Genomic DNA, 23687 nt, shown 5'->3' with positions numbered 1-23687 from the left:
GAATACTGATGTATCAATGTGTCAGCACGTTACTGTTGTAGCTGATGAGGTGGAGCTAGTTTTAATAATTAGATTTACAGTCAGCAAGTTTAGTCTAGAGGTTCCCAACCTCCAAAAGAGTCACAGGATAAATCTGAGGGGTTGTGATGATTCAATGTGCAATGTGTAGTATCTGGTCACTGCTTCGAAACAAATAAGGGGCAACACCACAACAACTACTACTACTACTACTATAACTAACAGCAAAATTCAACCAAACTGCTAAAACTCTGAGAGTCGGGAGTTAATAATAATAATAATAATGCATTTTATTTGTAACGCACTTTTCATTCAGAAAATCTCAGAGTGCCAGGAGGTTGCTAAAAAAGAGAGAAAAGAAAAGGATATGCTGATGATACTAAGCTGTATGTGCCTATAAAGGCGGATGATCATTCCCACATTATTAAATTAGAGGGCTGCTTGTCTTCAGATATTTTCAGATAAAACTGAAATGGTGGTCATTGGCCCTGCTTGACATAGACAGTTTGATCTTTATCTGAAGTAAGGGTACAAGGACAGAGGGTGTCATATGCTGTATAGATTGTAAATCCCCTTGAGAAACATTTGTGATATTGGCCTATGTATAAAACCATGTACACTTTATTGACTTGAGTTTATTTCTAAAGTGAGATATTTGCAATTTAAAACTGAACTCGTGGCTTTTTGGTCACATCAGCAACACTTTAAAGAATGACTTCACACCAATCTTGTCTTTGCTGACCTCCAGTGGTTTAACTTTTCACCTTGATGCAGTGAAGTACAGGTGGACTCCAGGACACTGTGACATCACTGTTGCTTGTGGTTCGAGGTGCAACACAGCACGTTTGTAAAAATAACACAAACTACTACTACTACTACAGTAGTACTACTAGTACTAGTACTACTACTACTAACTGCACTACTTTTCAGCCTGGCGTTAAATTAATCTTCAAAACAATGGTTCCTAACCTTTCGGTTTTTTTGTTCTTTGGCCATGGTAAATATCCGAATCATTGCTGAGCATCTGGCTTGGGCTTCCAGATAAGTCTCAGGCTGCCATCTACCGGTGATGTGCCACATGACACCTTCAAATACTTTTATTTTGAAGACTCTAACCGGAAATCGTATTCTAAATCCTCGGCTGTGGCATGTCAGACTGAGCCAGTCGTCCAGGGGAGCGCCAGCCACCAGGTCTTGACTGTTGGTGAGAATATGAGAGGAAGTCTCATTGTGTTAACCTGCTAGTCACCCGGTGTACAAGCCACTGTACAGCAGCATCCATCTGAGCACGACTGCCCGACCGGACCGGTGGCTGCTGTTGCTACCTAACTGGCTAGCTAGCTAGCTAACCTCAACCCGCTAACTTCGCCAGTTTAAGGCGGTTTAACGGACAGACAGTGTGTGGAAAGCGGGGCCTCCGGCTAGTACGACTCGGTTTACAGCTGGAGAGCTGAACACCCCTGCTTATTTTCCGAAGCAACATCCTGCTGAGATGGGTGAGTATACCGCTAGCAACCAGCGCACTCTGAGCCGAGTTAGCTAACAAGAACTGTTCTTACCACTTAACGTTAGTTAAACCTTAAAATGGTCATTTAAACGCGTTTAAGCGTCATGTATGGTTGATGGTTGATTTGTATGTATCATGCAATAATGTCTCTATCACTGTGATTCCATCTCACCGTATAGCTTTCTGCTTTCTAACTCTAATGTTAGTTAGTCATATGAAAAGCTGACTGTAGCTAAATCATGTATACGTGCGCGTGCTTCGGTCCTCGGGTGGGGTAGCTTCCCTGACTCTCGCCGTGCTCTATCCGCTCTCTGTGGTCCTGATGGTTTTCCATTTGGCAACGCCAGCTCTGACAATATGATGTATTCGCTTTGCCTTCGCTCTTCCTCGCTGTTATTCAGCGGGGATCTGAGATGGCTTCAAGGTCCCAGTGGCCAAATGAATGTGCATCCCCTGAAATAGCAGTGCTGCTGCTGATGTAGATGGCACTCCTCCATCTCCACAGCTGTTATGCAATAGGATCCAGCAGCCCACTTCGTGTTGCTGTTTGTACTGCACTGCTCTCTAGAATGGAACTGCTTATACTGCTTATTGATCATGGACACTCTGATTACTGATGTTTTTGTAGTGTAGTAGTCACATCTCTGAATACAAATTTACTTTAAAAACATGCTGTATATTCACTTAATATTACCTCTCCATCCATCACATTTATAACCAGTTCCCACATGTGGCACATGTGGGTTATTTGTTTGACAGTGTATGAGGTATTTCATAAGGTCTAATCCTGGGCGGGATCACTCATGTTGTCACTTGATATCAAGCATCTATCATGGAGGATGGACGTGTGGGTTGTGCAGTGCACAAGCAACCGACAGAAACAACCAGGTCACTGCAACAGTGTCTGCAATCCTTATGCAACTTATCAATGCCTGGTTTGTTGGCACAATGCTGGGACAGCAGTTCACACTGCTATTGCAACACTTCTTAGCATTTCAGATGATTAAAATTAATTGTGTTCTTTATTGACGGTCAATGAAATAGACGAGAAAGTAGTGTGTCAGCCTCTAGAGTAATTAGAGTGCGTTCTGGACCAAACCCGACAGGCCAGTCCTAATCACATTTAGCAGAGAATGTAGACTGTAGGCTGTGAGTAATTATGCAGCCAGAAACGGAGCGTTATAGACCCAGTGAATAAGCATCCCTCTAATAAGACATACTGAATTTAAGGAACTTGCTTTATAGGCATTCATCAGCCATTAAGCACATGGTCACCTTAGGATGTTATGAGGAAATAGACAATCTGTAATTAGTTTATTTCACTGATCAATAAGAATAACAGGAAGGATGTCATAGACGTGCAGCAGTTGTACATCTTCAGTATCTGTGGTTAACATGGCTGCCAGTGTAGTAGATTGATGACTTGTAGTCCTCTTAATTGAGTAAAGAGAACAAGACCAGTATATAGCTGGACCATGTATGGTCAATGTGTCGTCATCGTGTCAACGCTTGCCTTTTTATTTCAAGATGGACGAGTTCAACATTTTTTTTCTCTCTTTTTATTGAATACAGAAGTTTGTGGAATGTGACATAAGTTCATTGCAATACAACTGAGGACACAACTGCCACATATACTGCACATGATCTAATAAAAGCAAATAATGTTAATTCATTTTCGGTAATATGTCTCATATGCCTTTTAAAAAGGACGGCCAATTTGTTTTTAAATGCTTAAACAGCAAAAATCAGCATTTGAATAAATACTATTTTGCCAGCTCAATAAAATAGTTTTCAAGATATTCAACTTTTCAACCGGAGTGTCATTACACATATGTGATGATACAATATCTATAACTTGTCAGGCTGGCAACCAGAAATCAGCATTTGGTTACCAAAACTTGAAATATGGTTTCCATTTTTAATCACCTTATATTTTTAGTATTTAAGATTTAGATTTCTGCCTACTTGCTCTTGTTGAAGAAAATAAGTAGGGCTGGCCCCGAATATTCGTTCGCTGGCTAGGTATTTGGTTTTCGATTTTGGAATTGAGATTAGGGCTGGGTGGTATACCGGTTCAACCGGTATACCGGTTTTAATTTCCCGTATGATATTAATTTTTCATATACCGTCATACCGGTGCACAGCCGAAACAACTTCTGTCGCTCTTCAACAGGCAGCAAAATACATTATTCGCTGCTGTGAGCACTACTTCTTCTTCTAGTTTTACGGCAGTTGGCATCCATCTTATTGGTGCATTACTGCCACCTTCTGCTCCGGAGTGTGGATCAGACAATAGACTGAGCGCTGCGGTCGGAGCTAGTTATTTTAACTGTATTGAGAGGGAACCCAAGTCATGGTTGTAACTTTACAACAACAATTAACAACCTACAACTAACGCTATTTAACAGGGCAAAACACCACGACACAACAGTTTGTGACACATAAACAATTTGTAACACTAATAATTGTACATTTATAAAATTTCACCGCCGAACTGCATGCTGGGTATAGCTCGCTAACAACAGTCTGCTAACAGCTGGGAGAGGCTCTGTCGCTCCAGTAACGTTACATTAAAGAACAGAAAAGAGCGATGCAGGATGAACACAGACTGAACAACAAAAGGTATTTTGGTCAGACACATATGCAACGCTGATTACCGTGTGGTATTTGTTATAAATGTACGTGATAAGAAGCTGTACATGGAGGGGCTTAGGATCCAGGGGAATGTAGGTGAAGGAAACAGGAAGTGACGGAACGGAAGACACGCCACACAAACAGTTGTTCGCTTAATACCATGATATACCGTGAAAACGCCAGAATCTTACTAAATACCGTAATATGCATTTTTGGTCATACCGCCCAGCACTAATATTATATTAGTGCTATGATATTCGTTTTTTTTTTTTTAACCCCTCAGGATTACAAACATGCATAAAACACACGAAACCTTTTGGGAAAGATGTTTTTATTAAATAACAATACAAACAATACTGTAGAATAACAGAAACCTTAAAAACAAAAGGCTTTAATTAAACCGCAGGACACACTTGTGGCCTAGCTGTGCCGTTCATCTCAAGCAAGAACAGAGAAATGTCTGGCTGAGTCCTTAACGCCATGGAGACGAGCCACGTCGGAGCTCGGGCCCAAAGAGCTGAGTGGAAGCCTGGTTGCTTTACGCACAGGCACTGCCAGAGAGGTGGTGCATAATGGGTGGAGACAAACACCACTGTTTAGGGGGAGGGGGCTGATCGTCGATTAATTGTTATCATCCCTGTTCCTCCTGTTATGTTTCTGCTGCGCCATGTTTCAGAAAACAAATGAATCCAGGCTCAAGTATCTGGTCAAAGCTAAATGTGTTTTGCAGCCTTCATACCGGCCACACTATGACTGACTTGAACGGTCATAGTGACAGACTTCATGGCTTTCTGTCTCCCAGCCTTTGTTCATTAAGTGTCTCTGTTTTCAGACAACCTCAGTGATGCCCTGGAGAAGCTGAAGCTGGCGTCCACAGACAGCGCCACTGACAGCGTGGAGAGCTGTCTGGACTGCCTGCTGAAAGCACTCTCCAACAACAGTAAGTAGAGCCTGATTTACACCTCCATCACCTCCCTTCTAAGGCTACATCCACATGACTACGTTTCCATTTTAACACGCATATCTTTTGCTGCATGTACACTGAGCGTCCACACTAGTCCAAAGTTTTAGAGCAAACAAAGGAGTTAAGAAACGCTGCTGGAGTTTTAAAACTCTGGGGTTACCTCGTAGTGTGGACAGGCACAACTGCGTAAGTTTGCGAACGATGACTTGGACACTCGCGTTCGCTACTTGATCTGGTCTTAGCAGTCGCGACGTGTCCTTTCCTGATTCGCCACGCCATATCGCGTGAGCCTTTTCAGAAAGAAAACAAACAACAGCCTTGATTATCAATCGACTACCAGGTTAATTCAACATGGACAACTGATTACAGGCATTGCTCTATACTTGCAGCTGTTGTGCAGTTCAATTCTGCATTTAATAATTCTACTACTGCCGACATGTGGAGGAAGCAGCTGTTGTTGGAGCGATTAGCGAGCGGCGTGTCCAGCGGCGTTATCAGACCTACGGAGCGGACGTCTGAAGTCACGGTTAGCGGCTTTGAGGAGGACAGACACAAAACGGAGGACTTTCCTTTTCTTAATATTGCTTATTTTGTTCTGCACAACTATTGTGAAGTTCACAAAGAAACTGTTAAGGAACAAAAGCATAAATGCTCTCCAGTGCAATAGAGACTTCAGCCACCAGCAGAGCAACGAGTGTGTTTATAGAGGACGATCTTAAGTATCACCTTTTATTATTAAAGACTATAATACTTTTACTTATTTTCTAACTAAGCAGCCAATCTACTTCCTGTTTACACTGGCACCTGCATGCCCAGTGTACGTGAATAGTCATGCGATATTGGTTTTCAGGCGTGCTAGTATGGTCGGAAATCATCATCGTTTTAAAACCCCCATTTCTAACCGAAAACATATTGGTATGGATGTGGCCTAAGTTTCCCTTAAAAGTCTCTGAAAGTCTGCCCACTCTGGACCTAGTGACATTCCTGTCATATTGTTTGTGTTATTTAAATGTAGGTAAAAGCATCATCTGATTTAAACTCTTAGATTCAATTCCTCATTTTATAAATTCTATCCAGCCAGCATTAAATTTGACAGTGTCAGAAATGAAACACCAAATTCTGTCTGTGACCGTGTGTGACTGCTGGTACGTCCGACGTCTGCAACTCAACCAATCAGAATACGACGTGAAAGGACAATTCACAGGACATGACGATACCACACTGGTGTGTTGAAGTCTGTGCCAATTAAAGTGTTTTGAGCTAAATGCTAACAATGGCATGCTAGCAGGTGTAATGTTTACCATGTTCACCATCTTAGTTTAGCATGCTAACATTTACTAATAAACAATAAACCCAAAGTACATCTGAGGCTTATGGGAATGTCATTAGTTTTGCAGGTATTTGATCATAAACCAAATTCTTGAACAAAAAGAGGAGAAGTGTTGACCAAAGTTATTGGACCCCATCCTGAGGGGGACACCAATGTCTCAACCACATTTCATGACAATTCTTCCAATATTTATTGAGCGACCGACAGACAGACATCCCATCCACGATGGCCAAAGCTCTGATATCTGCGTCTACATATCTTTATCACATTCTACCACTGCTATTCAGGCACTGGTTGCACAATCTGACATAAATTACGATACATATTTTACAGTGTGAAACAGAATGCGACCAAATTTTGTGTCGTGCAATAAACCTGCGAGATCGCTGTTACTGTAAATATACTTGTGATTCCCTCTCCCAGCCCTCCAACCTGTGATCTTTGTGAGTATATACGAGTAGTATAGAAGCAGTGTCTCCATGACATAGCTGGCTTATCAAACAATGAAAAAAATCATTTTTACACTATCAAAGTATTTTATTCAGTATATGGATATTGGTCACAATTCTTATAAAAAAGCACCTTTTAAGTGATGTTTGTTCTTTGTTGTTGCAATAAAACTAAAACTGAATAGGTTCATTTCTGTATCAGCGTCCAAAATCCTGTCTGTCTGGCTACATAAGATGTATTATGTTAATGTACTCCATGCATGTAAGAGTGAGCAAGTTGCACATGAACTCTTAGTGAATGTTTAATGCTCTCACTTTCATTGATAAATATGTAATATTATAGTAATAAGTTAGGTAGTCAGGCTCGAGCAGTTGAACAATTTTCATTTGGCCACTTTAATGTCACATTCTGATATCTTCATCAGCAAACACCTTCAGTTAGAACTTGATATGTCTCTGTACCTTGTGTTTCTGAGAAGCATGCATGAAAGGATAGTTTGGATGTTTTGAAGTGTGGAAAACAGACATGAGAGCAATGTAGTGTACTGCTGTGGACGGAGGCAGCAGCAGAACCTATTTTAAATACCCCAAAAAATCAGTATCAGTTTAAGTGTTTGCTCTGTTTAGAAAGAGTATTTCCACTGCTCTATCTTGCCGTCAGACGGGGAACTGACCTGAAAGTTAAACTATTCCATGATCTTTTCAAAAGCCACGAGATGGACTCCATTGACAAAAACAGTATAGCTAAGGTTCAGTTCTCGGCGAAAAATATTGAAAGTATAGTGTACACGCTGGATTTGTTTAATTGTCTCAAATACATTTAGCTGTTGCCCACTGTAGCTTACACACTGACTATGGAGAAGCACCTCAGACAATCATGCAGCCACACTTCCTATTTACTGCCTATTGAATATCCCTTTAATGCAAATTCATTCTCTTTATCTCTCCTGCAGACACCGAGGCCAGTGTGAAGATCCAGGAGATGGGCGTTCTCCCCCTGCTTCCCCCCTTGCTAAGCCCCCAGTCCTCCTGCACCCCTAAAGTAGCCAACATCATAGCTGAGGTGGCCAAAAATGGTAAGGTTCAGTTTCCAAGCCCATCCACCCAGGAACACCCTGACTTTCTGTTCCTCCATTCGTCAGTATTCAATTTAGAGCCTTCCTCTAGCTCTCATCCTTTTTGTTTTTACATCATAAATACATTACTAGTGAAGACTGGGGGGGGACCATGTCAGTCATGGATATTTCTAGAACATTTCTATGGATTGAAATATTTGAAGACTCAAACAGTAGCATGTTTGATTGACGGGCCATTTCCGAGCTAAACTGTCACCGACTGTGAGGTCATTGTGTGAGGACTCGCATGTTGCATAACTGCAGCGTCGCAGAGCTTCAGTTATCCATAATGCCTCTGTGTGAGCACAGGAGAAGCTTTTAAAGTGGGAAGAAGCCGACGTGAATAGAATTAAGGGCGAGAAAAGGTTAAGATAATGAACGGCTTTTTAGCAGCTTGCGAGACTGCAGCTAATGATTAGGCTACTCCCCAGCAGTTTGCAAGCTTGGCAACAACCCGCTGGCATTTATCTGTCACAGCTTCCGGAAATGTCTGCGAGCAAGCCAAGTGACTGTGGGCTAAAGACAACTCTCCATGTGTCTGACAGTCTGAACTGACATGATGGTTTAAAGCCGCACCAGGCAAGCTTGAATGTAAAAACACGTCTGATTAATTAGCACAAAACACCACCAAAGCAGAGAATCGTGTCTCATCCCCACTCAAAGCCAGATGATGCAACATGATTTCCCAAATGGATATCTGATCACAGTGTGGTGACTAGTGAGAAATCCTTTTCACATACAGGACATGTTAAACTGTCTCTTTGTCAGTGAATCATGGACCTATCCTCTCGTTCTTTGTGTCCCTCATCCTCTCATGTATCCCTTGATTTAAAGCATTACAGTTTAGTTGTGCAGGTAGCTATCGGGATGCTACGGTTAGGTGGAAAGTATCTTAAGCCTCCTCCTCCACTAACACCCAGTAACATCTGGATTTTGCCTTCTGTAGGAAAGGTTACAGTCTGCATTCATTCCAGTGACTAATAACTAGTAGTCACGCATATTTATTGGCTCTAGCTCCGTTTGGCAGTGATGCTGTGCATGTACTGTCTGTTTCTCCAAACTCCATCTACTGTAGTAAGACACTGACTATGGAGAAGTACAATACAAGCACACTTCAAAACATCCAAACTATCCCTTAAACGTGAAGTGGAGGATTATGGGTTAAACTAGTCACAGCAATGTCACATTTCTCCATCCGTCTTTGATGAGGATACACAAAATAACTTTTGCTTTGATTGAGACTTCTTAAGTAGATTTGGAGCCGACATTTTCTTTTCAGTGTTCATGCAAACATAACGATTGTCATGAACAATGTACTAATTGATCATATTAGTTTGGGATCAGTGTCAATTTTTCATGCCATTTTACCTTTCTTTATTTGTTCAAGGCACTGCATGTCTTGATCATGTGATCACTACATGTACTACAGATACTATGAGTAAAGTTATAGGAGACATGTGAGTAATATAGCAGTTTGACGCTCTTAACTTCCCCGAGCACGTTTAACTTGAGACCGTTTCATACTGACCTGACGCCTCTCCCTCTCTCAGAGTTCATGCGGAGTCCCTGCGTCGAAGCCGGCCTCATCCCTCCTCTAACTCAGCTGTTAAACTCACCCAACCAGGAGGTTCTCCTGCAGACTGGCCGAGCGCTTGGCAACATCTGTTATGACAGCCGTAAGTAGCAGTTTGCTTTACACAGGGAACACTGAGTCCCTCATGAGCCTTGACATCACCACCACACAGAAAATAAGTCATAAAAGTGATTCTGCTTTTGAAAGCCTTGATGTTCAACCATGTGTTTCAGCCGCACACACCTTTAACAGGCTGATAGCTTTGCATTCAGGTTAGTTCTGTTCAGATCTAGTTAACCAGACCCCATTTACACTTGAATTGTAGGGAGTTGATTGGTTGAATTTTCACCAACATCGAAGCAAAGAGTTTGTTTATTTAGAGTGGACAATAACTTAACAATTAGAAAGACATGACAATCGTATCCTGTACACGCAGTATGAGCTCACCGACAACATAAGAAGACGGACACTGAAAAATAAGTAGAACTACAGTCATAATGACAACAACTAAACTAAATCTTGAGACCCTGCTCTGAACCTGCTTTTTTTAATGATACTTTAAAAGTAAACACTATTTTATGAAGTAACCTGTTGAAGGAGTGACTTGCATTCATACATCGCTTGTTACACGTTAGAACGTTGAATTGAGTTTGTTCTAGTTTTGGCTAATACTGATTTTTTTGATATCATGTCTAAAAAATCTGGTATGATTCATCAGTTGATAGGAATTTATACCAAAAAACCAGCATCATTTAAATAATAATCTATTGCTCCCTTAGTTTTTGGGGTAGTGACTATATTACCTACCGAGTGGGATGGTGGCACTTTTTATGAATGACCTTAAACCTCGTTTGGCATTTAGTAATTCACCTTGGTGAAGCTTCAAATCTGAACCAGATGTTCTGATGATTATGTCCAGACAGAAGAAATGTTTGTAGATTAGGATTAACTGTACTTTCAAACAGCAGACCCACTTCATATGCATTTCAACTTCCTTCAGCAAATATAGATTTCAAAGTAATCTTTACTAAACTACAGTTAAAATGTGACCTATGCTTCCGTTCAGTGCTTCAAACGTAGCATTTCGGTGTCTTTGCTTTGTTGTTAAGCTGAAATTTACATCATGTAGCTGCTAATAGACAATCATATGACACATCAAACATTTCTAACGGTGCAAATGTGTTCGACATAATGAGCTCCCATTCTAAACCTTCCTAGTACCGGCTCGTTTGCAACTGAAAGGCGTCCAACTGCGTATATATTTGAGGTAACAATATTACTGGACATGGCTAATGGAATCTCTATATTTCTTAATGCAAACAAACTTTGGTTGTTGTGTTTTTGAAGTTGGGATAAAGAAGAGTTTATGGAAAATATAGTTTTGAATTTGAGAACTGTGTGTGATAACAAAACTACGTTACCATTTGTTTAGTGATGAGCAAACTATAAACTAAAGTATCACAGTTTATATGACAATATTACCGATCTGTGTTCTGTGGTTCACATGTGGCACCATCAGTGAATGTAGCAGTGGAGGCTTTGAGTTGTGACCTCAGGGAGGAGCAGCAGATTTAAGCCTGATTTTACAGCCTGCTTTAGAGGCTTTAATCACAGCTGTCAGTTGTGCTGCATAGTTTGTCCTCTTGTTGAAAAGCTGCCGATCTGTGGAATCCGGGGGGATGTGACATTTGTTTGAGTGTAGGGGGGCATGGTATCATCAAAGACGCACTGGGAGAGTGTGAAGAAGCAGCTGCCTGTTACCTTAAAGAAACACTCACTCTAATATGCCTCAGTTGCTTTAGTAGATTAGAGAAATCTTCTCAAATCACGTGCAGTTCAACATGATGAAAAGGGGTTCACCTGTGCTGCTACTTTATATACATACATACATAAATACATACATACATGTATACATATACAATACTCTCACATGAAGTGACATGATCGCTACAAAGTCAAGAGTTGCAACATGTCACATTTTATAACATTGAATTAACTCCCTAAATGGGACAGTACATTACATACAAGAAGATAAATGATTTTACTATGACTTTTTGATTTTTCAAAAACATTTCTTACTTTTTATGACATAAAAAAATTAAGGTATATTCAGACACACCTTTGCAGTACTTTGCAATATTTCCGAACCACCTCAAGGGACCCCTTTCAATGTGAAGGAGCAGCGGTTCTACTCCGAGCCTCTTCCAGATGTCCGAGCCTGCTCTCATAGCCTTCTGACTACATCCCACTGCCTTTCTGATCTTCCTCCAACTATGTCTTCGTAGCCTGGACGTGATGAATCGAACACATGGTGATAACAACATTCACTTCTGGACATTTTCTCTGAGAAGGCAGTGTTCCATTTGGTTGTCCACATCAAAGGGATGGGAGAATTTGTGTGATTGCCCGGTGTTCTCTTTCAGTAACTTCCAAAAATATTCGGATGCAACCCCATGACCATAGGCAAGGCGAATCTAGAGCTTTGCCTTCATGCTCAGCTCACGCTTCACCATGATGGTCCAGAACCAGTGCCTGTGCTGGACGGATTGTCTGTTGAACTCATGTTACCCTCACTCATGAACAGGACCACAGGATACTTGAAGTCCTTCACTTGGGGCATCAACTTGTTCCTAACCTGGAGTAAACACTGTTTTCTGGCAGAGTACTATAGGTGTTGGCTAACTTTTATCCTGTCCCTTCACACTCAAACTGTCCAGATTGGCAAACTCCCATGACGTCCCTGGATTTCTTGCTAGAGTAAAGCAGGAGAGGTTTCTTCCTTTTTTTTTTTTCGTTCAAGTTTTTTTTTGGGAAGTTTTTCTTTATCCGATGTGAGGGTCCAAGGAAACAGTTGTTTTTTTTCTACAATTCGTACAACATAGAACATCCTGATATGTGGGCTGTAAAGAAATATGTAATGGAATAATGTCCACCAGGGGGCGACTCCTCTGGTTGTATAGAAGTCTATGAGAAAATGACTCTACTTCTCTCTTGATTTATTACCTCAGTAAACATTGTAAACATGAGTTTATGGTCTCAATCTCTAGTTTCAAGTCTTCTTCAATACAGCATGATGTTCATTTAGTACATTATGGTCCATTTAGAGTCAAACAGACCATAAAGCAGGGGATGCTTTAGGGCGGGGCTACACAGTGATTGACAGGTTGCTACCACGGCGTTGTCCTGTCTGAGAGTAGTCCGTTCACTTCATGAAAATAAATTTGAACCTTTTTGGTTGCTTAAAAAGTTGTTGTGTCTCTTCTGGTTGCAAGAAAATCCATGATGGCGATGACCAAAATGCCAAACTTGAGGCTTCAATACTGCAGTCCACAAACCAATATGTGATGTCATAGTGACTACATACACTTCTTAAATACAGTCTATGGAGTAAAGAAGGGATCCACTCCTCCATGACATGGAACAAATCCACATTGCTTCTAATGAGGTTCGACCAGCACCCTGACATAGACTTTTGTCAGAAGGCCATAATCAACTCCACCCAAAGGTTTTATGACAATAAGACTGCATTGATTCAATTGACTGATAGAATAATCAAATAAGAGCACTCTTCTCTTTTAAGTGCTTCTTAAAGGAACAACCATCAGTAAATTCACTCCACAGAGCAAACAATGTATTATAAAAACTCTATGATCATATACAGTGTGTGTGTATACGTGAGATAATGATCTCAGACTTGCACATTCATTTTCTCATAAGCTATAATTATAATGTGTGTAAAAGTGTGGCGGTTACCAATTACATTAGGTTGCTAATCCAAGCACAACACGAGCTGTAGTTCTGTTCTCTAGTGACTGAAAGTAGCAGGGACACGGAGAACGCTTCCTTACGCAGCTATTCTACCAGACAAAGCCCAAAGAGACAATCACCATTACAGTGCATTTACCGTTTCTCTAAAGAAACAAAGAAATGAAAGAAAAACACCAATACAATTGTTCGTAATTGATATCAAAGGTAAAGTGTACTGGCCTTCAAAGGAGTAAGATCTGTGAATGGACAGAGCGCACTGAGGCTTGATTATGCCAAACGTATCCATCATCAGCAGTCTGTTTATTCAAGCTTGTTTTCTTGTTTAAGATTGCCGTTCTATAATTCTGCATTTGTGGATTGTGTTGATTTTTAATTCTTGGCAGCAATAAAATCATAATTGGTAAACTGCTATAAGTTGCCACACAACAATTGTGAATGTCTGCTATCCTTAGTTTGCATTCATTTGTATATTTTGTACTGCTTACCTGATATTGCTTTCATATGTATATTTTCAGGTTGTGGTTATTTTTCTTTACTTTTTCCTTTTCTTTGTGGTTGATTTGTGTCCTGGCCTCTTTGTTTTGCAGATGAGGGCAGGAGTGCAGTTGACCTGGCAGGAGGGGCTCAGATAGTAGCTGAACACATTAAATCCCTCTCCCAAAATACTGAGCCGGAAAATGAGAAGCTCTTGACTGTCTTTTGTGGCATGCTGATGAACTATAGCAATGATAATGGTAATGACCATCTTCCCCAAAAACAACTGTTAACTAATCTCAACTAATCAGCGGATGTTCTCTTTCTTATACACAGACGATGTCTCCTCATTCTTTTCTCATAAGACAGTATGGTTGCACTGAACATTCTATGCTTTCCTCTTTTGGACTGACCCCCCTCCTGATCTTTTCTACCATGCTGTCTGTTGCTTTTCCAACTCCATCTCTGAGGTAATCTGCAGTTATTAATATTTGCAGATAGTCAGCTGTTATGGTAGCAGTACCTTTTCTCCCTCTTCTTTGCTCCAGTAAGTTTATTTTGTAAACATAGACTCAGCAAGTAGAACATATTCATTAGGTAGTTCCTCTCCCAGCTTTTTAGCCATGTTAGCAATGTGTCTCTAGGGATGGCAACACAAGTCCACCACTTCGGTGTAGAGTGGATTGCCATTAAATGTTATACAGACATTCCTGGTCTCCAGAGGATGAATTCTAATGACACGCTGACTTTTGGTCTAGCACCACCAGCAGACTAATAGATGACTGACACAAATGATTTACAGACATTCCTGGTCCTCGAAGGATTGAATTGAATTACATTTATTTTGTATAGCCCAAAATCACAAATCGCAAATCAAAGGACTTTGCAATCTGTACAGATCAGTGGCGGGCCGGGCGGTTTATACCTGGGCCTTCAGTGCTGTCCTGCAGCTGAAACACCACCTAATAATCTCATTGTGACGCGCAAGCTACGGTTATTTGTTTCTATGGGTGTAACATCACGTATTCGTATTAAACCGTTCGGTACGAGGCTTACGAACTGAACAATACGTTTGAATAATACTAGTGCATTTGGAAAATGCAGAAGCTTAAATTTTGAGAAATATAATGTTTTCGGTGGACTTCGCTTACGTAGGAGACAACGGACTGTGACCTCTGAACCCGGAACAAAAAAAACCAAAACAAAAGACAGCTGAGGCCCCGCACTTCCGGGAGTCTACGCTAAACTAGCTTAACAAACAAACAACTCCGTGCATGACGGTATGCTTCCTAACGGACAATGCATAAAGTCCAAATCTATATAATTAACACAATGACAACAACAAACTCACAAGAACCAGTCACATATATTCATATGACAACAGAGCAACAAATCAATCTAGCAGACCTGCAGCGGAACACGCATTCTGCTACACACTCGAGGGCCATTCAGATATTAGATGTAAAAAAAAACAAACGCTGTTCACTTAAAGACAAACTCCATCCTCCTTTCTCTGTTGACAAAGAGTTTCATCCCACGGTTAAATCCCAACTCACAAATCCTTTTCTCCTTCTTCAGCCATTGAATGTTAAAAAAACAAAGCTAGGTTAAAAAAGAAAAATAAAAATAAATCTACACCGAGCAAAATGCAAAAAATGTAATTTCTTCGATTTCTTTCAATTTGAACTCTAACTACTCTGACTAAACCTCTGCTGTTAAGTTTCAGTTCACAATAGTCACGTGCTCGCCCACTGACCAATCACAGCACACGCTGCACCTCACTGCAGAGCTGCACCTGAAAACTGAGCTGCCCGTTAATGCTGACGTACTTGTAGGCCAGCTAGCAGGCTCTGACACGTCAAAGAATACGCCCAACATGTCAAACTAAAGATCTGATTGGTTGAACACTATGACAATCAACAATATCGTCCCCGTTCACTTAAACTGCACATGGATTCACTTGTGAGTCTGCAGGCCTCTGCCTCTGTTCTTACCTAGAGACACAGAGGTGAGATCTGATTGGATAAAAGCTCTACTTAAAACAAGCTGCACTGGAAGCAGAGCAACTGAGGAAGACAGTAGCTGTGCAATGAGAAAATAAGATAATGGGAAAAATATTTTTATAAATTATAATACATGTAGTGTATTTAAGAAAAATTATAAAATAGCTAGCTATAGCATTGTGATTCTGTTTCGTCCAGCAGAGAAGGCCTTGAAGGCCCTGACGGCCCACCACTGCACCATGTGACATCCTCTGTCCCGGGACCCTCACATCGGTACAGGAAAAACTCCCCCCAAAAAAAACCTTTAACGGGGAGAAAAGACTAAGAAACCTGAGGGAGAGTAACAGATCCCTCTGCAGGATGGACAGAAGTGTACAGAATGACTGGTGACACCCTGATATTTGGTCTACCTCCACCAGCACACTAATAGATGACTGGCACAATTGTTTTTACAGACATTCCTGGTTACCAGATTATGTATCTTTATGACTTGCCATATAGCTCCGCTATGAGGTTGATGTTTGTGGTTTTAAGTGAAATATCTATATAAAGCCATCACTATTGGATGGATTGCCATGTGTGTAGCGCTTAGCAAATGTTATCATGCTAACATGCTAAACTACGGTGGCGTCCATAGCAAACATGTGTTAAACATCAACATGTTAGCGTTGTCACTGTAAAGATGACGTTAGCATTTAGCTCAAAGCCCTGTTGTGCCCAAATACAGCCTCATAGAGCCCCTTGTACGGCTGTAGACTATTAGTCTTGTTCTGATCGTGTGCAGTTATGTCTTTATGCTAAGCTAGGCTAAACACGTGCTAACTCCTGCTCTGTACTTGACACACAAACGCAAAATTGTCACTCCTTATCTCGTTCTTTGATCTGACCTATTCCTTGTAGTTGCAGGACCTTTTTAATGAACCTGTCGGGCAACTTGTGTAAAATGTTTTAGAAAGACCACGATTGAGTTGAAAGTAAAGGTACACCTCAGGACGAGTATAGATTGAAGTAATTTGACCCAGATTGTATGTTCCCATGCTTAAAAAGGTTGCAGTTTATCCTGCAGTTGACATGGTATGCTCTCTTTACCATATGTCTCTATCTTCATTAAGTATCTGCATTACTTTCTATGGGCTTACTGTGATATTTACTATGACTTTACACGAGAAAGGGGAATTTCCCTTTCACTGTATCTCTGCTTACATCTTTCTGGACTATGCTACAGCTTGTGTCTTTGTGACAACAAGGCTTGTTGACCGGAGCAAATGTATGATCTGAAGGATCAGACCTCCTGCCAAGCGTCTTTTGGCACTCGACAATAGTTGGATCTGTTTGGCTGGGGGATGCAAGGTTTTGTGTTACGCTAACAGAATGAATGTGACTTTTTGTGGCTTTCTGCAGCTTTCAGCATCTATCTGACTCTTCATATCTAGCTAATGTTGAGACAACTCCCCACTTATTAACAACAAATCAACGTAATCAGTAAAAAATAATGGTTAATTTATTCTAGTAGAGCAAAACCAATACTTGCTGATATAGATGTTGCAGTTTAAAACATATATTGGTCAATATTTTATTGAAAGGTGCTACATTTTATACTATACTGTACATACTTTTCAGTAGGCCAACATTTCTATATTAAAAATCATTTTTTTAATTGGTCTTATGTAATATTCTAATTTTCTGAGATACAGAATTTTGGGTTTTTATTAGCTGTAAGCCATAATCATCAAAATTAAAAGAAATAAACGCTTGAAATATATCACCGTGTGTAATGAATCTATATAATATACGAGTTTCACTTTTTGAATTGAATTACTGAAATAAATAAACTTTTCGATGATATTCTAATTCATTGAGATGCACCTGTATGGCCATACTGATGATTCTATATAAAGCAAATCTATGACCACGATACACTAATACTAATTATCAATCAGGTTTTTACATGTCATTCCAAAATCAAACGGTTGTAAGATGGCTTCTGGGTCACACCAGTGCTATTTTGTCCTGGTATAATTTCCCAGAATGCTCATGCTACCTGCCCGTCCCCCTGTTTTGGTTGTCTACTCAAGTCAAGTGCATTTGTGCAACCCATGGTACATTTATTATCTCAAGGCTCATCAAACAGGAAACCGGTGGGATTATATTAACATTAATGTCCGTCTCTGATGACAACACATGTAGCATCTGTTTAAGTGGCTTTTTAACTTCTTACTTTTACATGGATTTAAGGTTTAGCTTGTCCTGCTATTATACGTTCTGATTGACATTCAAGGATCTGAAAAGATCTTTTTGAGTATTGTTCTTGAGACTTTAACTGGACTTGCTTCTTCTCTCATCTCTTCTGCTCATCTTCCCACTCTTATCTTCCTCCACCATCGATTCATTCTCTCTGGTTTTTAACTAAATCTAAAGCCTTTCTTTTTGCTCTCCAGGCACGTTTGATAGCTCTACTACTTTTTGCCATTTGATGGCAAATGCATGTCCACTTCCTGTGGTGTGTAAAGGCCAACTACTATTTAATGCACGTTTCACATACAAACCTGCGTTAAATTATAGTTCATCGTTTAAAGGTAGTTGTGATTGATCTGACGTGTCAAAAATGTACTTAAAGGTGCTAAATTTGAAATTCAAAGCATTGATAATTGGAGCCCAAGACTAATTTCCCTGCGGGACAATAAAGTGTAACTTATCTTAGCTTAATATAGCAGCAAACAACTATTATCTATGTGAAGGAGTAATCTATCTGAGCAGAGAATGAAGTCGGTCTCCCTCTGCGTGTGCTGTAATCCGAGTTTCTCTGGACTTTGTTTACATAGACTGTCAGGTCGCTCAGCACTTCAGTCAAACGGCGGTTACCGCTGACCCATGGCGGCGTCACAGAAGCGTAGCGCCCACCCTCTGTCTCCACCTCAGGTTTACACTGTTGGCTCTGTCAGCACTTTTGCAGTTGTTTGCACTGTTAGCACTGCTGCCTGCTAGCCGCCGACTCAAACGTAGCCATGTTGACAGCCGTGTGGAGGCAATCCCTCAATCATAGATATGCTCTGAATTAGAATTTAGCCCCTCTATGGGAGGAGTGGCGTTTCGGTGACTTAATTACATTGTCAGTTCCCAGTTTAAATCTGTTAGCTGCATGTCACCATGTACTTTTATATATCCTCTGTTGTATTTGAAACTTTTCCACATAAGAGGAATGGTCTGCCGACAGTTATGAGATAGGAGTCAATGGTACAAATACATATTTTGAACAAACTTATTTTCCTGCTTGCAACCAGGCTAAGCTAACGAGTTTGCTAAATGACTGTTTGCTAAGTGACCGTTGGCATCAATCATTTTTATTGAACTAAATGGTGTATAGTGGTGAACACAAAGCTGGGGGGGTTAAACGGAACAACAGATAGAAAGTAGAGAAAGCTCAGCAGGTTCATTTTGCTCAACCACTTAAGGCTTAAGCAAAAACTCTTAATGTCTCACACTTTCCTCTTGACCGCCTCACCTCTACATCATGTTTAGAACAACAGATCGACTGTCTGTCTTTCTGTATCTTTCTGTTTTTTTTTGCAGATTCCTTGCAAGCTCAGCTGATCAATATGGGGGTGATTCCCACTCTGGTGCAGCTGCTAGGCATCCATTCCCACAACGCAGCCCTGACAGAAATGTGTCTAATTGCCTTTGGGAATTTGGCTGAACTTGGTGAGTATTCCTAAACACCCGTTTAGCCAAGCTAAACACACCCACCAACCTTTCCAAAATGGTGAAAAGTATTGTCAACTTCTACCTACACCGCTTAATCTTACAAATTACAGTCATTTCTATACACGTTATTTTGATCTGCCAGAATCTGCTCACCATGGTGAAAACACGCTCACTCAGGCATAGGGGTGCCCCCTGGAACTCTGTTCTAAATGGGAACCGGCTCTAAATAACAACCCGGAGTATTGATGCGGTCCAGAGTTAACGCTTCTGCTGTCGGTACTTTAGAGGTTCTAGAGTGAGATGTCCTCGTCTCAAACCTCCTCTCTCTGTGTCTTTGTCTTTGTGCTTTACTCTGACACACACACACCGACTGAGTCGGTTTGATCACCGAGTTTGATCAAAAGAACAGGATAATCAATGAAAGCTAATCACTTAGCTAATAGTTTAGCTGGGAATGTATTTTAAAGATTTTGGAACTTTTTGTACTGCTGCTCAAGAAAGACTTTGTTTACATCCTAGAATAATAAAGCAATGTTGATTCTTTTCTTAATTCATTTTCTTTTCTTCTCACAATATAATCAAAAAGAACCGATAAGAGTATCGATGAGAGTACTGGTATCGTTAAATCCTAAGGATACCCATCCCTAGGGATTTGAGATTCACTGTGACCTGAGTTTTTAGTGTCTGTGAAAGCAGATGACTAATTGTGTTTGAACCATAGTATAATGCACATAAGATGTCCATGAAGGGTAGAGGAGTTCTTCTCATTTATGACATGCCCGTGGTACTCCCCTCTTCCCCTTCAGAGTCCAGCAAAGAGCAGTTTGCCTCCACTAATATTGCTGAGGAGCTGGTGCGTCTTTTCCAGAAGCAGGCCGAGCACGAGAAGAAGGAAATGATTTTTGAGGTTCTGGCTCCACTTGCAGAAAATGGTAATGTGTCAATTTCTTTGATCTTTTTTAAAATATCACTTAGTTCTACAAGATACCATATCATATAAAATAGTGAGACTGCAGTGTTTTCTCATGTCCTCCGACTCAGTGTGAGTCATGCTTTCCAGACTTGTGTGCGTGTGCATGTGTGTGTGTGTGTGCGCTCCTACATTGTCAAGGGCAGCGACCTTACTCTAGAGAAACTCTCTCCCTCTCCTTCCTTTGTCACATTGCATCTTGTTTATTACATTTCTAGAGAGACTACAATTAAGCATGATGGTAAGACAGGGCTAATATATAGAAGTTTAATATTGACAAATGTTGTTTTTACTTTTCACTGCTTTATTTTTGAGTGATTGCAAAATAACGGGCAACGGGTTTCTCCTTGTATAGAACTGCAACTTTACTATCAATTCATCTGCAGATAATTTTTTCAATGAATTGTTTGGTTTATTAAAAAGTAGAAAATTGTGAAAATATTTCAGAGCCCCGAGGGATTTTTTCAGGCGTCTCGTTTTCTCCGACAAACATTCCAGAGCTTCATATACAGTTTGGTAGTTTAATCTATGACAATGCTTTAGGTATTAGAAAATGGTTGTAATGTTTTGTATGTCGAATCTTGATCTAAAAAAGTAACTTAAAGTGTTAAATAAAAGTAGTGCAGTACAATATTTTCCTGTGAGATGAAGTGGGGTAGAAGTATAACGTAGTTCAAAATGGTAATAGTCAAGTAAACCGCTACACTTCAACCACTGGTTGATATTTACTACAGGTGTGCTTCCCTCAAACCTATTTTCAATGTGCTCATAAAGACGGCTGGATGAAACGCAGAAATAACTGGAAAAACTTGAAAGCAGAATGCGAGAAAGAGAAATGGGAACACACTTGGCCAATGAATCATGATGTATTCGAAGCATGACAACTAAACGTCCTCGAAAGCTTCCGCTAGCAGTAGACGAAAACATCAGATTTGTGGATGATGAGGTGACGTCACCCCAAATTGATACATGAAATATACATAAAAGCTATATATCCATTACGTGCTCTACTTGGTTTTTCTGCTGTTTGAGCTCCTTTAATGACCTCATCTCCTCCCTCCTCTGTTTCAGTGGTTTAATGGCATGTGACTGAGAATTAGCTCCACCAACTCTTAATCTCAATGCTATCTCTGTTAGCATTATGGTAGTGGATAGAAGTGCACATTGATTCACATTTGACTCTTGTTTTATTTGTACATTTGGTTCAACTTGTGCTTCACATGCTGTGCATAGTACGCTGGGTCGCCATGAGTCCCATGTGTGCTCACTGCATCATGTGATGCATATATGATGTACCACTGCATTGCAGCGGCAGCGCGTTTCAGACTGCACACTGAGGTCTGCGCTCAATGTCTCCTCCTGCTTCCCTCTGACAGATGTGATAAAGCTCCAGCTGGTGGAGGCAGGCCTGGTGGAGTGTCTCCTGGAGGTGGTGGCTCAGACTGTAGACGGAGAGAGGGAGGAGGACATCGCCCAGCTCAAGACTGCCTCAGACCTCATCGTCCTCCTGCTGCTGGGAGGTAAACACCTCAGGGCAACTTGCTTAGGTTGATGTGTTCTGTCATAAAATGTGCAGTCAAATGTTTCAGGGACATATTTTAGGATGGAGTGTGATCTAAAAACATTTAAATCCAGTTCTAGAGCATACTGTATGCACAGGCAGCCATATTCAAATCCCCTCTGGGTCTGAACTTCAAAAGAACCTTGTGTAACAGTCATTACACATTCATACTTACTTTGAACTCCTTACTGTTGCAGGATGGATACAAGGTCACCATCATCCCCTCAGTGACTACACTATGGACAGAAAATAGAACCTACACAATATAGATGCACACAGTCTTCTGCCCAACACCCATCTTAAGTATTAATAATTCAACCGTTATGTAAATATTTGATAGCAGTGGATTAGACCTGAACATGGTGTGTTCTAAATATACATAGTGGAATGACACAGTTCACACATCGAATGAGCGATTAAGCATTAAAATCGTCCACTAATGCTGGAAGTCTGTCCTCTTTGTTCCTATGCAGACACTGAGTGTAGTGTGCAGTTAGTAACGGACGTTTGGTGGATTTTGTTGAGGACGATATTCACAAATACTTGAGTAAAACAACATGAAGCTATAAAAGAGAAGGGGACATGTCCCCCCCCGTTCCCAGTGTAAATAAAGCCCTTATTGCCTTTATAACACAGAATGACCAAATGTTTTCTATGAGGTTATTCATCCATACCCGCCGACCCCGTCAGTGACATGTTGACTATCAGCGTACAGTAACCTGTCTTCCCTCTGTTGTGTAGATGAGTCCATGCAGAAGCTGTTTGAGGGAGGAAAGGGCAGCGTCTTCCAGAGGGTCTTGTCCTGGATTCCATCTCATAACCACCAGCTGCAGCTCGCTGGGGCTCTGGCCATTGCCAATTTTGCTCGCAACGGTAAGCACAATTAAACTCCATTTAGGATGTTTAAATATAAAAATCTGACAGTAATTGAACTGTGAGACCCAGCACTGATCAGGATCTGACACAACATCAAGGTCTCCGCTCTTGTGTTTTTATTTCTGAGTGTAGATGGGAATTGCATCCACATGGTGGACACTGGCATCGTGCAGAAGCTTCTGGAGCTGTTGGATCGGCACGTTGAGGAAGGCAACGTCACCGTTCAGCATGCAGCACTGAGTGCCCTGCGGAACCTGGCCATTCCTGGTGAGGAACTTGCGCACACACCAGGGACCTATGTCATCTACCCTAGGTTAAGAACCCCTGTTCTAGATTCCAGGTCTTCAAAGGTCCACTTGGTTTCTAGTAAAAAGACCTGACCCAGGACCCGTCTGACTGTCCTCCGTCTCATTGAGAGGGTTATGGTACCGTTGTTCTTCACTGGCTGTGTGTCTGCTACCTGTTATACTGACAGCTGTTTCTATTATTTTGGCCACCCCATTTATATCAACTAAATTACAGCAGCACCTCTCTGTATAACACCATACAGTTCAACAGCACTAACTGCAGCCTGCAAAGTGATCTTTGCACATCCGCACCAGCCCGGTTTAAAGAAAATGTCCATTCTGGGCTAATGTAGACAGATGTAGATAGGAAGTACATATAAAGGGCTAATTCTAAGCTAACGAGAAACGCAACGATTCTTATTTCAGGGTTTTATACACTCATGACCCACCTTCCGG

The 23687-nt window shown here is 40.9% G+C and overlaps 1 protein-coding gene across 8 annotated transcripts in view; it reads left to right on the top strand.

Annotated features, from left to right (window-relative positions):
* Nucleotides 1-1143: 1143 nt before the first annotated feature.
* Nucleotides 1144-23687, top strand: part of rap1gds1 (RAP1, GTP-GDP dissociation stimulator 1) — a 40954-nt gene continuing 18410 nt past the window's right edge. For 6 of the 8 annotated variants that reach the window (XR_012953000.1, XR_012952999.1, XR_012952998.1 and 3 more), the window contains exons 1-10: nt 1144-1514; nt 4992-5099; nt 7856-7978; nt 9568-9693; nt 13946-14092; nt 19406-19534; nt 20344-20469; nt 21884-22027; nt 22810-22941; nt 23077-23211. Coding sequence is in view for 3 of the 8 variants with exons in the window: in XM_076087205.1 (XP_075943320.1) it covers nt 1511-1514; nt 4992-5099; nt 7856-7978; nt 9568-9693; nt 13946-14092; nt 19406-19534; nt 20344-20469; nt 21884-22027; nt 22810-22941; nt 23077-23211 (1174 nt within the window). In the remaining 5 variants the exon portion in view is untranslated. Of the gene's footprint in view, nt 1515-4991; nt 5100-7855; nt 7979-9404; nt 9475-9567; nt 9694-13945; nt 14093-19405; nt 19535-20343; nt 20470-21883; nt 22028-22809; nt 22942-23076; nt 23212-23687 lie in introns of those variants that run through there. The other 2 variants (XM_076087206.1, XM_076087207.1) reach the window with 2 other exon arrangements.

This window comes from Anarhichas minor, unplaced genomic scaffold, assembly GCF_050575085.1.
Source record: "Anarhichas minor isolate MPS153535 unplaced genomic scaffold, ASM5057508v1 ptg000009l, whole genome shotgun sequence".
NCBI lineage: Eukaryota > Metazoa > Chordata > Actinopteri > Perciformes > Anarhichadidae > Anarhichas > Anarhichas minor.
This window is presented reverse-complemented; position numbering and strand designations above follow the sequence as displayed.